Genomic DNA, 13,445 nt, shown 5'->3' on the forward strand with positions numbered 1-13,445 from the left:
CCTTGTGCAATGGAGGTAATAGGGCTGCTGGGGTTGCTGAGGCAGAGGAGGCAGCAAGGTCTCAGAAAGCAGTAGGGTCATAGAATCATAGAATGTCCTGAGTTGGGAGGAACCCACAAGGATCATCGAGTCCAACTCCTGTCCCTGCACAGGACAACCCCACAGTTCACACCGTGTGTCTGAGGACGTTGTCCAGTCTCTTCTTGAACACTGTCAGGCTTGGGGCTGTGACACCTCCCTGGGGAGCCTGTTCAGTGTCCAGCACCCTCTGGGTGAAGAACCTTTTCCTCATGTCCAACCTAAACCTCCCCTGGCACATCTTGCTGCCATTCCCTCGGGTTCTGTCACTGGTCACTAAAGAGAAGAGTTCAGTGCCTGTCCCTCCTGATCCCCTTGTGATGAAGCTGTAGCCACCATGAGCTCTCCCTTCAGTTTCCTCTTCTCCAGGCTGAACAAACCAAGTGACTTCAGCCACTCCCCATACGGCTTCTCCTCCAAACCATTCACTTCATGACCCTGTTCTGGACACTTTCCAGTAGCTTTACATCCTTTTTACAGTGTGGTGCCCAAAGCTGCCATAAACCAACCGCCTTCCCAGCCCATCCGCCTTGAACTACATTTCCCAGAGACCCTTGCGCCGAGGCGGCGGAAAGGGCGGCCCTTCCAGCTGCGAGCGGTTTCGTTCCGATTGGCTCGCTGGGGCAGCCCCCAGCGGCCATTGGATACGGTCGATCACGTGGGGCGGTGGGTGGGGTTTTGCCGCTCGGAGCCGTGTGGAGCGGGAGCGGAGCGGGCGGGATGAGGCCGGGTCGCGGTGGGGAGCAGCCGCTCTAGGTCTCCACCATGCTGGGGGCCAGGGGCGGCTGGCAGGCCCTCCGCCGCTGCTGCTCCCTGCCTCGGGCGGTGCGGCTGCGGGTCCGCGAGGCGCTGGGAGCCCGGGAGCCGGTTGACGAGGTTAAAGTGCAGGTGTGTGGGCGGGAGGCCGGGATGTGCCTGGTAGTGAATGATGAGGGGTCTGAGGCATTTTTCTTATGAGGAGAGACTGAGAGAGCTGGGGCTGTTCAGCTGCAGAAGAGAAGCTGAGAGGGGATCTCATCAATGCTGATATGTATCTCCATGGTAGATGTCAAGAGGATGGACCCGACTCTGTTCAGTGGTGACCAATGACAGGATGAGGGTCAACAGGCACAGACTGAAACACAGGAGGTTCCATCTGAATATGAGGAGAAACTTCTTTACTCTGGGGTGCCAGAGCCTGGCCCAGGCTGCCTAGAGAGGCTGTGGAGTCTCCTTCTCTGGAGACATTCAAACCCACCTGGACACCTTCCTGTGTGATCTGCTCTGGTGATCCTGCGTTAGCAGGTGGGTTGGACTGGATGATCTCCAGAGGTCCCTTCCAACCCCAACCAGCCTGTGATTCTGTTGTAGTGACCTGACCTGGAGCCTTAATGGACAGGAGAGGCACTGAAGTGGCCTGGCCCACCCTGGTTTCACTGCTTATGCTTCAGGGAGAAAAGTGAAAACCTCCACAGCATGTTTTACTAAACTTCTACATCTCCTTTACAGCCCCAAGACCCAGATCTTGCTGCATTTGTTTGGTTTGTCATAATTAGTTCAGATACGAAGCTTTGGAGTTACTCAGGGCACGTGCAGGGAAGGGCTGTTACTGTGATGGGTTGTGCTGAAACATGTTTCGTCCAGTTTTGGTGTTATCATCTCTTTGGTTTGGGAATATGAACCATTGCCTCTGCGCTGATGTTTTTAAAGATTTGTCCTCCCTCTCGGTGCATAGCCCTGTCTGTTAGAGCCAGCGATTACAGTTTCATTCACGTTCATGCCTGACTCCTGTTGTGAACCAAGGTAGACTAAGATAAATGGACTTTTTAGCAATGGAGCTCTCGCCCTTCCCTCAGCACAGAGTTGTGTGTCCCTCTGTTTTCTTGTGTTCGTGTCTGACAGAGCAGTGATTGCAGACACTTAGTCCCTGTTTTACTGCAAGGCCCTTCCTTGGCTAGAACTACAGGTGTCAGTATTTCTGGATGAATCTGTAAAGGACTGAGGTACTTGGTAAGAGTTTTAAACCAAACTGAAAGAAGTCAGGTTTAGATTTATAAGGAAGAAGTTCTTTACAGTGAGAGTGGTGAGGCACTGGAGCAGGCTGTCCAGAGAAGCTGTGGATGCCCCGTGCCTGGAAGTGTCCAAGACCAGGCTGGACAGGGCTTTGAGTGAACTGGTCTAATGGTAGGTGTCCCTGCCCATGGCAGGGGGTTAGACTGGATGATCTTTAAAGGTCCCTTCCAACCCAAACCATCTGACAATTCTGCTGACCCCAAAACCAGTTTGTAGCACACTGGTACTCCTGCACGTGCTTAGATGAAGCCTGATATGGTAGAAGATGCTCATCCAGTACCGGTGCTTTTCAGCTGTAGTTTTATGAATAATGCAAGCTGGAATAAACTGATGCTAAAATGGGCAATACCACCCTTCTTAATTTTTCTGTGCTGGCAAAAATATTTTTGTGGGGTTTTTTGGTTTTTTTGTATTAAACTGGGTTGGGAACCTGATGTAGCTTAAAACCAGCCCAATTATGGCCAGGTTTTTGGAATGTGCAGGCTAGTCTGAGTCGGGATTGTCACTACATGTTGTTTCTCCTGAGGTTTGAAGTGGTCAAAACATGTTGCCACAGCCGCTTTTCAGTACAAGCCTGTGGGTACGCTCATATTTCCTATTGCAGGATGTAAAACTCATCTCATTATTTAACAGATCCCAGAACAGCCTGATGAGGTGGAAGAAAAGCTCTGGAGAATGTTTCTTTGTTCAGGGATTTTGTGTGTTTCGTTAAGCAGCACTTAAGAGGAAAGAAACTGGGGAAAAAAACATCTGCCATTATACATTAAACATTGTGCATCAAATATAAGATGAATGACGTGTTCTGGGGATTTACTGGAACACAGAGGGTAAGGCACAACAACTTCAGGCTTGGTATTGTATGAAATACCTTTTAAAGCCCTGTTGCTTTAGCCATAAGACTATGAGGATGCCCAAGTGATCAGACTTTATTTTTAGATTCTTGTTTCTTGTGTTATTTATTGCCTCGGGTAGGACACCCTATAGTGGTCATTTAGGTAAACACCTGTCTGGAATTGTGAGGTTGGAGCAAAAGCTGAAGTTTTGTTAATCCTTAGATTTATGGCTTTAAAATCTTCTGTAGTTCTTTTACGTGGTTGTTCTCACCCCCTTTATACAAGCCTGTCTGTGTTAGTCATGCTGTAATTTTAAGGATGCTTTACTTTTGGTACTGTTTAATTCTTGGGGTTTGTTCAATCTAGACAACAGAAGTAGGTGAATTCACATTGGTTTGCCAAGTATAAAATCCCTAAAGCACCTGTGCAGTTTGAAGTCATTTGAACTACTTGGGCACTTAACAGTTAAGCAAAAGACAAAACTGATTCGAGAAGAGGCAGTTTGGTCGTTTAATCAGCACTGTTTTCAGTTGTTCTCTACAGTATTATTATAAGATGAGCCGGAATCTCCCCAGCGCATAATTTTGCTTTTCTGGGCAGATTTTTCTCAACTTTTGTGGGCTGGAGAGCAGCTAAGGGAGTTGTAGTTTGGATGCTATTAATTTTGCTTGATGCCTGGGTACTGACTTAGATTTTTTAATTTCTTTTTAAGGGAAAAGTTGTTTCCCATTGAAAACCTCAAATTAAGACACTAGTCTGATGCATGGTCAGTTCTACTGTAATGAAGAGCTGTGTTACTGTTTTAATTCTTCCTGTCAATCTAGACAAGAACGCTTCTAGATTTCTTCTTAATATATTTTATCCATCGGGACAGTGTAGCGGTCTTGATTTTGATATGTAAGGAGAAACATCTGAAACTATCAAAGCATTGATTCTGATTTTTGTTTTGTGTGAGTATGTAATTTTTCACCTGAATCTATTGGCTGCAGCGTCATTGTTCTAGCCATGCAATGGCTTAGGGCATGTAAGTGAACAAATAGGGCGTCTAGTTGGAACCTTCCTACAGGTGATACAGCAACAAAAATTGGAACTAAAAACCATCAAAACAGTCTTGAGTGTGTTATAAAGAGCTGTGCGTCACCGGTCTTTCCTGTTGCAGTAAGACACCTGGATGAGGTTCTTAGAGACAGGGTTTAGAGGTGGACTTGGCCGTGTTGGATTAACGGTTGGACTTGATGATCTTAAAAGTCATGTCCAACCTCAACAATTCTATGATTCTTTAAGAAATGTTTTGAAGGGACATCACTAACATTGTATACTTTGCTAAAATGCTTTTCATCTTCAGAGCGCTTTGCCACTTTCCTGATTCCCAGCTCCCCAGAGATGCAAGTGGATTTTAGTTATTCCTGCTGTACTCAGTAGGCGAATCGATGTCTCTGTGTAAGATTTTGTTTCTCTTTGCTTTCAAGTTAATAAGAAAACTCACTGACTGTAAAAAAAAAAAAAAAGGTTGTTTTTATTGGCTCTAAAGAAATATTTCCTTTGATTTCAACAAGAAGTTGAAATAGCCCTGAAAGTAGCATGTCCAGCTTAACTGGGCGAAGAGCAAGTCTACGTAGAGCCCATGCCAAGAAATAACAAATGTCTTTTTCTTTTCCCTCTAGGGCTGGGTCCGCTCTGTCCGGGCCCAGAAGGAAGTTTTGTTCCTGCATATAAACGATGGGAGTTCTCTAGAAAACCTCCAGGTGGTTGCTGATCCTAGCCTGGAAAACAGGTCGGTTAATTCGAGATACCTGGAGAAATATCTATGGTGATCAGTGCTTGGAGGGGTCTGTTCAGGCTTCCCCTCCCATCCCACTGACTCATCAAGCTGCTGATTGAGGCTCTGGCCGCTGTTCCCTGACCACAGGAAAGGCAATACTTCACTCTGGGCGATCTGGATGTGTTTTTTAGGGTGGAAAATGTCTGATTACTCTGTCTCCACTCAGCTGAGGCCTTGTGGTTGTCCTGTGAGATTAATTTGGATCATATTTTTTAAGAGCTGTAGCAGCATGGGCATTTGGGACTACGGTTGGGCTTGCTTGGAAATCACACAATGTAGCCAGAGGTGACTGTTCCCCAGAAATCTGGAGAGTGCTGTTGCTGTTCCTCTAACAACTGGAGGACGGGCTTGTTACGTATACCCCCTAGATAGGCATGCCTGTTCTATTATAATAAGAACATAAAATAATGCACTTGTTTTACAGCTTCATTTTGTTTGTTACTTTTAATTTTTCTTTGAGCTAGGTTTGGGGGTTTCAGGATGATCCAGGAACCTTCTCCGTGTAACTTGATTTATTTATGTATTTATTTATTTTCTATGAGCCTGGTTTGTCCCCACCAATAGTCAATTCTGATAAAAACCTGTTTCTTTTCCCTTCACTTGCCCAACACTCCTACCTTGTCCTAAATTATTCTATAGCTTTGTGAACCTATTCACGTTCCTAACTATGCATTTCATCAATTGAGCCCTATGGCTACAGTATCTCTTGTAATCTCAAGTGGTCCAGCTAAATAACAGGAATCTCTCCTCTGAATGTAGTTCACTTTGTATCAGCACCTATTTAGTTGTTGTTTTCTCTTGCTTTCTTAGGGACCTGACTTTTGGAAGTGCAGTGGAAGTGGAAGGGAAACTGGTCAAAAGTCCTCACAGGATGCAAAACATGGAGCTGAAAGCTGAAACCATCCGTGTGGTGGGACCTTGTGATACTTGGGTACGTCAACACAGAAGGAGTCCAACAGTAGGACCACTTTGGGAATTAATTTCAAATGTCTGAGTATCCAGCAAAACATGCTTCAGACTCTTATGTTCTTTAAGTTCAAGTGTTCCTGCAGGCTTTGATTTGTCAGCAGTGTCTATAGGGTATGTCAAAAGAGAAATGAGGGATCATCATGGAAGCTCGCTTTGGAGGCAGAGACGCTTCTAACTTGGAAACTGGTGCACGTATGGCAGCTAAGAGTGTGTATTTCTTAGAATCATTTTGATTGGAAAAGGCCCTTCAGATCATGGAGTTCAACCATAAACCCAACAGTGTCACTAAACTGTGTTCCTAAGAGCCTCATCTCTGCATCTGTTAAACCCCTCCAGGGATGGTGACTCCACCACTGCCCTGGGCAGCCTGTTCCAATGCCTGACAACCCCTTCTGGGAAGAAATTTTTTATCAATATCCAATCTAACCTCCCCTGGCACAACTTGAGGCCATTTCCTCTTGTTCGGTTGCTTGTTACTTGGGAGATAGCCCAACACCCTCCATGCTCCAAGCTCCTTTCAGGCAGTTCAGAGATCAGAAGGTCTCCCCTCAGCTCCTGTTCTCCAGCTGAACCTCCCAGGTCCCTCAGCCGCTCCCATCACACTTGTGCTCCAGCCCCTTCCCCAGCTCTATTCCCTTCTCTCAACTTGCTCCAGCACCTCAAGTTCTTTCTTGTCTTGATGGGCCCAAAACTGACCCAGGATTCAAGACTTGGCCTCTCCAGTGCTCATTCCAGGGGACGGTCACTGCCCTGGGCCTGCTGGCTGTACTATTTCTGATTTATCCCACCTCGAAGCAGTTGTCTGTGTCAGGTGTTTTACCTGGTAAGTCTGGCTGCGATACAACTTGGAGAAGTGGTGGGAATGGCAAAACACTCCACATTGTGCAGGTGGAAGAACCATATCTGCCACAGGCGTATGTGGAACCAGCTTGTCATTGCAGCACTGATATGAACAGTTGGCTTTCAAGGGGGCTCAGCATCCCAAAATTTGAGTGTTTCTGAGTGCTACAGCCTTTTTTTTTTGTGCTGGTGGCTCTTGGTCTGCCACAAGCATTATAAAATCCACAAAATAACTAGAAAAGATAGGAAAAGCATCTAATTCTCACGTCTGTAATGATGACTGTGTTTTAGGAGGCAGATGGTATTACGTGGGTAGCAATAAAACTATATTAACTCCAAGTTCTCATCCTCTTGGTTTTCTTTCCTTGTTGTTCTCAGTTGTTCCCGCTGAAAATGAAGGAGAGGCACCCGCTGGAGTACGTCCGGCAGTTCCCTCACCTGCGATGCAGGAACAACACGCTCGGCTCCCTTTTGAGAATCCGCAGCGAAGCCACTGCAGCCATCCACTCCTTCTTCCAGGTAGTGCCTTGTGTACCGAGCCTTGTGTGCAACACGCTCCCCCAGTCTGGCTTCTCAAGAGTGTGTTGGGAGGGCAATGTGATGTTTTGACTGCAGGCTCTGGGTTTTGGACACGGTGGTTTTGTTAGCCTGGGCCTAGCTAAGGCCTTGGCCAGACTGTTGCTTATAGTCAGGTTAGCACATCTGCGGTCTTGTTACCATATTTCAACACATTTCATGGTTGGTATTTTATCCCTTTCACTAAGTTGCAATGTAATTGCCTGTGAACGTGTGTGGTCTGTGGAACACGATGTAGTATGGAGTCATTTAACCCACCCTCAGAAGTGACCTGATGGTCCTTGGACAGAAACCTCCTCCCACACAGAACAAATCTGCGATGCAGGAGGGCTACAGACAAACCAACTCAGAGTTTCATGTTTTTTCCTCTCAGTTCTTAGTTTTCTATTCCTGCATTACAAGTCTGTCTGGGTGCCCTTAGCTGTGATTAGGACACTCCTGTTTTGATGCATTTCAGATGGATGGGTGGGAGGCACCTGAGTTTTGTGATTGTGTCCCTCTTAGGCTGTGACAATGGTACAGGCTTTGTGTTGGTCATGGGGACAGTGGTTAACTGATTCCAGATGCCATATATACACCGTACCATTTTACAACAAAGGTAGCAAGACCTCTAGCACACTTGAGCCCTTCTAAAGCTGTTCATTGAAATAAATATGGCTTTAGTTTGAGTAGAATTGTCTTCAGAGCATTCTCATTACGAAATTCATAGGTAGTAATTAGGATGGCCCAAAGAACAGGTCAGACTCGTTGAGATGGCATTTCTGGTTACGAGTTTGCTGGTATTTTTTGACTGCAGTGGCAAAGAAGGCTTGCTCTAGGAATTTTCTGTATGGAATTGCATGGTGTTTAAAAGTCGGGTTGTTTGGGTTTTTTTAAGAACCTGATAGAAATACTGTGTCAGGTAAAGCTCCTGCTGGTGTCAGGATTGTATCAGCTTGTCAGACAGAACCCAGCTTTGTTGGGACTCCAGTGAAGTGCCACTAGATGGCATTGCCTGCCAGAATTTGTCTTTTCAAACAGACACCAGGGAGCCAGCTGAGATACAAAAAGCATCTGATTGTGACAAAGGCTTGACTTCTCCAAATTAACTCCAGCTCAGACTCTGACATATCTTCCTGTTTAAAATGCTCAAAGAGCTGGCCAGTATTAAAAAATATAAAGTATTATTACTTTAGCAGCAGCTACACTAGAGTTATTTTTAAAGGGATAAGGAAGGCTGGTCCCAGACCTGATATTTGCAAATGCTTATGTCACAACTCTTCTAATGCCAGGAACGTCTGCGGTTTGTCCCGTTTCTGATGGAATGAAGTCTTTTTAAATTGCCACCTACATCATCCCAAGAATGTTGCAATTTCCAGCTTGACAATGGCAGAACATATCATAACTAGAAAGTATAACAGGAGTGTTTTCACTGCAAGGCTATAAAGAGCTTAATGGTGCAAGAAAATAAGTGGGTTTTTTTTAATACATACTCAAAATTACATAGGCTCTCTGTAACTTTTAACATTTTTAGCCTATTCATTTCCAGCAGTGAATGACTCAAGCCTTTGTTCATAGACTCATAGAATCATTTCGGTTGGAAGAGACCCTTAAGATCATCAAGTCCAACCATAACCTAAGTCTAGCACTAAACCATGTCCCTAAGAACCGTGTCTAAATGCCTTTTGAACCCCTCCAGAGATTGTGTCTCCACCGTGGCCCTGGGCAGCCTGTTACGATGTCTAAGTCTAAAATGTCATCTTCAGATCTTCTGAGTATTGTGGTCCATGTGGGACAGGAACATTTCTCCTAGGCACAGTGAAATAGTTGCCATGTGAATGGCAACCTCCACTTGGCACATTAACACACCTCCGGGTTTGTCAGAGCCAGTAATGTGACTTGAAGTATTTTAGGAGCTTTTATAAGGTGAACTATGCAAGAATTTTTTCTGGTATTCTCATCTTTCAGACCTTTGCGGTTCCAAAGCATGTGAAGGGTCTTCTGTGTAAAATGTGCTTCTTCACAGCAACTGCTACCACCGTATGAGGAATTCAGCCAATTTTCCAATTTCTTATGTAACGTTGGGAGGCCATATGACCAACACGTCTCTTGAGTGTCTGTGGGATTGCGAGAGAGAGCTGTGTTTTGTACTGGTGGGCTGAAACTACCCTCCCTGGGCAAAGCAAGTGGTTCTGGGCTGCAAAACTTCTTTCTGTGCAGTAACTGGATCTCAGCAAGGAGCTTCTTCCTGCCAGGCACTCAGCAAGCCAAGGTCTTTGTACCTGGAACCAAGAGCTCCTTGCTCTTTGCTCCCTTTTGGTCATATTATAGTACTTCACAAAACACATTGCGTGTCTGTATGAACTATTTGTTCCAAATTAATTTTAGTTTGGTTCCGAGAATGGGCAGTAATTACCGCTCTTAGTCTTCTTAGCCTTTGAGGTAGCTGGTTATAAGGACCAGGACCTGTCATGTGAATGATCAATTTGTATTATTCTGGTAAAAGCTGTGAAACTAAGCTTTCACAAACATTTGCTTTTTAATCTTTTTTATAAATTAGTGTTTTGTGTAAATAGACAATGGATTATGACACATCATTGCCTGTACCATGCTAATGCTGGCACACCCTGATTTTAAGGGGTTCCCTTTGTGCCAGACATTACAGTGATGCAACAGAAAACAAATCCTTTGTTCACAGCTGAAATCAGCCACTTCCCAGTTCTCGTTTGCCTTGACATGCACAGGTATGATCTCTGTGCTCCATCAGTGATCTCTGGAGTGAGGCTACGGTGGAAAGGTGACAATTAGTAGAGTTCTGTTCCTGGTTTTGCCTCCAACGTGCTGTATGTGATTGTCTAAGCTCTGCTTGATGTACCCATCCACTGAAAATGGGGTTGCAGCTGGTTTAAAAGCCTATGGCTGCACTGCAGAGAAACCCAGAAAACAGGACTCTTTCTTCCTACAACTTTCCTGCTTTTGAAGGCTTCTGCTGGATTGATGAACTGTTACATGAGTGGGTAACTCTCCAGGTACCCAAAACGTGACCAAGCCAGGCTGTATCCTGTCTCTAAAATCAGTTAGATATCTCAGAAGATGCAAGGTGGGAATGACATTTTCATGGTGAATTGGGTGTTTTTAAGGCCTCTCTCCCATGCAGTATGTGATTTCTGTCATCTAACACAGTTGACCATTTCTCTTAGTGGGGAAGAGTGTCTTCTGCCTAACCACCAGCTTTCAAAAAGCTGCAAGAAACTGAAGTGTTAAGGCCATAGGGGTGGATTTGATTGAAACTGCCCAAAAATTTGAAAATACTGGAGGAAGTGAGGAGAAAGGGAAATGGTATGGAGACGAGTGGTTGCAAAAACCTATAGTAATGGCGTAAATCTCATTTCTTTATGATACATGGAGGGAGAAGCACAAGTAGTAAACATTGATTTGTAAATTATGCTAATGTTTGGTTAGTCCTCTGTCATGTAAGGCAAAAGTTGCCTGAAAGGAACCATAAGCTGTCCTGGTTGGGGGCTCATAGCTGAGGTATGATGTGTGCTGGGTGATGCATCCTCAAAGTTGACATTTTATATTTTTAGTTAATTTTTTGTGTTTTATCTGTTCCAGGATAATGGCTACGTGCACATTCATACCCCCATAATTACATCAAATGACTGTGAAGGTGCTGGAGAACTCTTTCAAATAGAGGTAAGTTGGGTTGCATAACGTTTCTTTTGATTTTTGCTTGCAGAGTGATTCTGGAGTCATTGAAGGTAAGAGGAACTGTTTGTCTTCACAAAACCTCTCCTCTATGTACTTTCATGATTACATTTTTTAATGTATCAGTTCTTTGCTTCAGCTAGTAATTCAGAGTTAAACAGATGCATTACTTTTTTAATCTTATTGCTGTTTTGTGCATTGATCAGCACTTTCTGTACTGATTGTTTTTGTCTGTCGCTGATGCTGTGGAAAAGTTTACAAAGAACAACAGAGGGAGGTGCAACATCTTGGTAAACAGGACTATGTGATCATAAGAGCCCAAGAGGTGGGATGGGACATTCAGGGCAGCCTACTACACACAAATATTTCTTAGCTTTGAAATGAAGAATATAATTCACCATGTTTTAACTCCTCAAAAGAAAGTCAGCAATACCTAAAACCCTTATTCACCTGTGTACTTGTTCCTCTCTATATTGGAGCAATTCTCCTCCAGCATTGCTAAGTCTCCCCATTCATCCACCAAATTGCTGCCACAATCTATTATTATATAAACTATTATATGTCTTGGGTCAAAACCTCCTATCAAACTTAAATACAGTTTTTACCATTAAGATCTTGCCCACATATTTCTTACGATTCCTAACCCCCACATCCATGAATCAGAAGAAATTCCATCTGCCTTTTATACTTCTATATTTGAAATTCACTCTTCTGTCTCAAACAATTACATCCATTGCCACTTATGCTTGTGGGCTCCAGCCTTGCTGGTGAATCATCTGTAAGCAAAAGGAAGAATTGTTGAGGTAGCAGCTGCTTGCTGCGGTATCGCGTCCTCCACTCCCTGCACAACCTCATGACAAAAAGCCTCCATGTGCTGTTTTTTCAGGATTTCAAGGTCTAACCTGTGCTTCTGGTGATTCCCTTCCAGACCAGTTACATGTGGCTCAGCTTTTTGCTTGCTGGGACAATAGAGTTGATTAGCCAAACTAAATTGTTTCTGTTTAATTGGGATCCCTTAATGCTACCAAAGGTTCGTTCCAGGCTGTTGCATGCAAATTAAGATGTGAAAACAAGTGGCACTTAATGATGGGAACATTATACAGTTTGCAGCTGTACAGTGTATTACGTCTTTGGTACAAATTGTATCCACTTGAAAGCTGTAGAGGATGCAGGACGGCGGCGTAGGTGGCTGGTAGGAACAGAAGCGCTGATGCAAATGTTGATTGAGGTGCTAAAGTGCGAGTCTGAAACTTGTATAACGTGGATCTTACCTAAATGCACAGTTTAAGGCAAATCTCTTGCTCTCTCTCCAGTGTGGATGCTTAGGTGTAAATAATACCTGTTTTGGAGAAACATAGAGACAGCTCTGCTGGAAAAGTGTGGAGTGAATGTGAAGTCAGATCCCATCAAATGACCTGTGCCACAAAGAAAGGGCTCATAGAAGCCCACTTGCTGCTGGGGAGTGGGAAGTTCTCCCTGATTTCCTCTTTCTTCCTTGAGCACCAGTTCATTGTCTGGCCTAATTTAGGACTTGGTTTTGTTTCTGCAAAGCTCTGTTCAAAATTTGTCTTGACCAGCAGAGATCCAAGACCACTTGCTATGCCGCTGCGAATGCTTCACTCCACTGGAGCAGTGATGCTGTTTCTTGACAGTAGAAATCAGGGAAAGATTAAGCCTTCTTTTGGCCATGCATTTGAGGCTGTCAGACATAAAAATAAGGGGGTGATATTTGCAACAAGCCCAGAATCACCTCATGCTTTTAATCAGACCAAACATCAACACATGCCCTGTCTGCTGTATTCAGTCACTTTTAAACTAGCCCTTAATTCACTGCTTGCACAGGCCAAGAGTGAGAATAAATTTCTCTTTCTCTTATATTTGGGCGATAGCCCAGAGTTATGGTGATAGGAATTGGTGAAAGCAACCTGCAAATTAGATTCTTCAATTTAAATGTTTAATTCCTGTAGTTAAAGTTTTAAGATGTATCTTCCAGTTGTGGCCAGAACACAAATTGATCTCCTATTGGTGTTGAACTTGTGGTAGTTACACCTGCTGCTTATCAGTTGTTTTTTCTGCCTTTTATGGTATGTTGTTTGTTTGTTTGTTTGTGTTTTGTTTTTAGCACCCTTGAGTGTTGTATAAAACTGATAAACTCACCGGTTTAGCTGTCCTGCTGGAATTGGAATAAGTTGAAAACTTGGGTTGAATAGACTTTGGGACCCAAGTAGAGGCTGCATTTGCACCCACTGTGAACCATCGCCTTTTAATAGCAATCTTCTCCTGACTGGCACAATTTTAATCCTCTGACTAATGTCTGGTGGCTGCACATTCTTGGGAAATGGTGGAAAGTGAAGCAAGTAGGAATCTGTTTTTACATGAGACTTAAAGAGAAGGGGGAAAATGTATCTGGAGTTAGGAAGAACAGGCTTTTTGAAGACACATGATCTTTGATTCCTAGACCTCTTAATCCTGTAGGATTTGTGTTTGTTTATGTGTTCAGCTTCCTCATTATCTTTGTTTGGTTTGGGGCGCTCTGATTAGTCTGTACATAGCTTTGGTTGGGATGTTCTCATACTAGGGCTTGGAGT

At 44.2% G+C, this 13,445-nt stretch overlaps 1 protein-coding gene across 1 annotated transcript in view; it reads left to right on the plus strand.

Annotated features, from left to right (window-relative positions):
- Window positions 1-843: 843 nt before the first annotated feature.
- The window catches only part of NARS2 (asparaginyl-tRNA synthetase 2, mitochondrial), a gene marked incomplete at its 5' end in the record, with an annotated part of 58,426 nt that continues 45,824 nt past the window's right edge, over window positions 844-13,445 (plus strand). The window contains 5 exons of the mRNA XM_080355632.1: window positions 844-966; window positions 4,628-4,737; window positions 5,596-5,716; window positions 6,973-7,113; window positions 10,765-10,845. Coding sequence (XP_080211758.1) covers window positions 844-966; window positions 4,628-4,737; window positions 5,596-5,716; window positions 6,973-7,113; window positions 10,765-10,845 — 576 coding nt within the window. The remainder of the gene's footprint in view (window positions 967-4,627; window positions 4,738-5,595; window positions 5,717-6,972; window positions 7,114-10,764; window positions 10,846-13,445) is intronic.

Source organism: Nesoenas mayeri, assembly GCF_963082525.1.
Source record: "Nesoenas mayeri genome assembly, chromosome: 1".
Taxonomy (NCBI): domain Eukaryota; kingdom Metazoa; phylum Chordata; class Aves; order Columbiformes; family Columbidae; genus Nesoenas; species Nesoenas mayeri.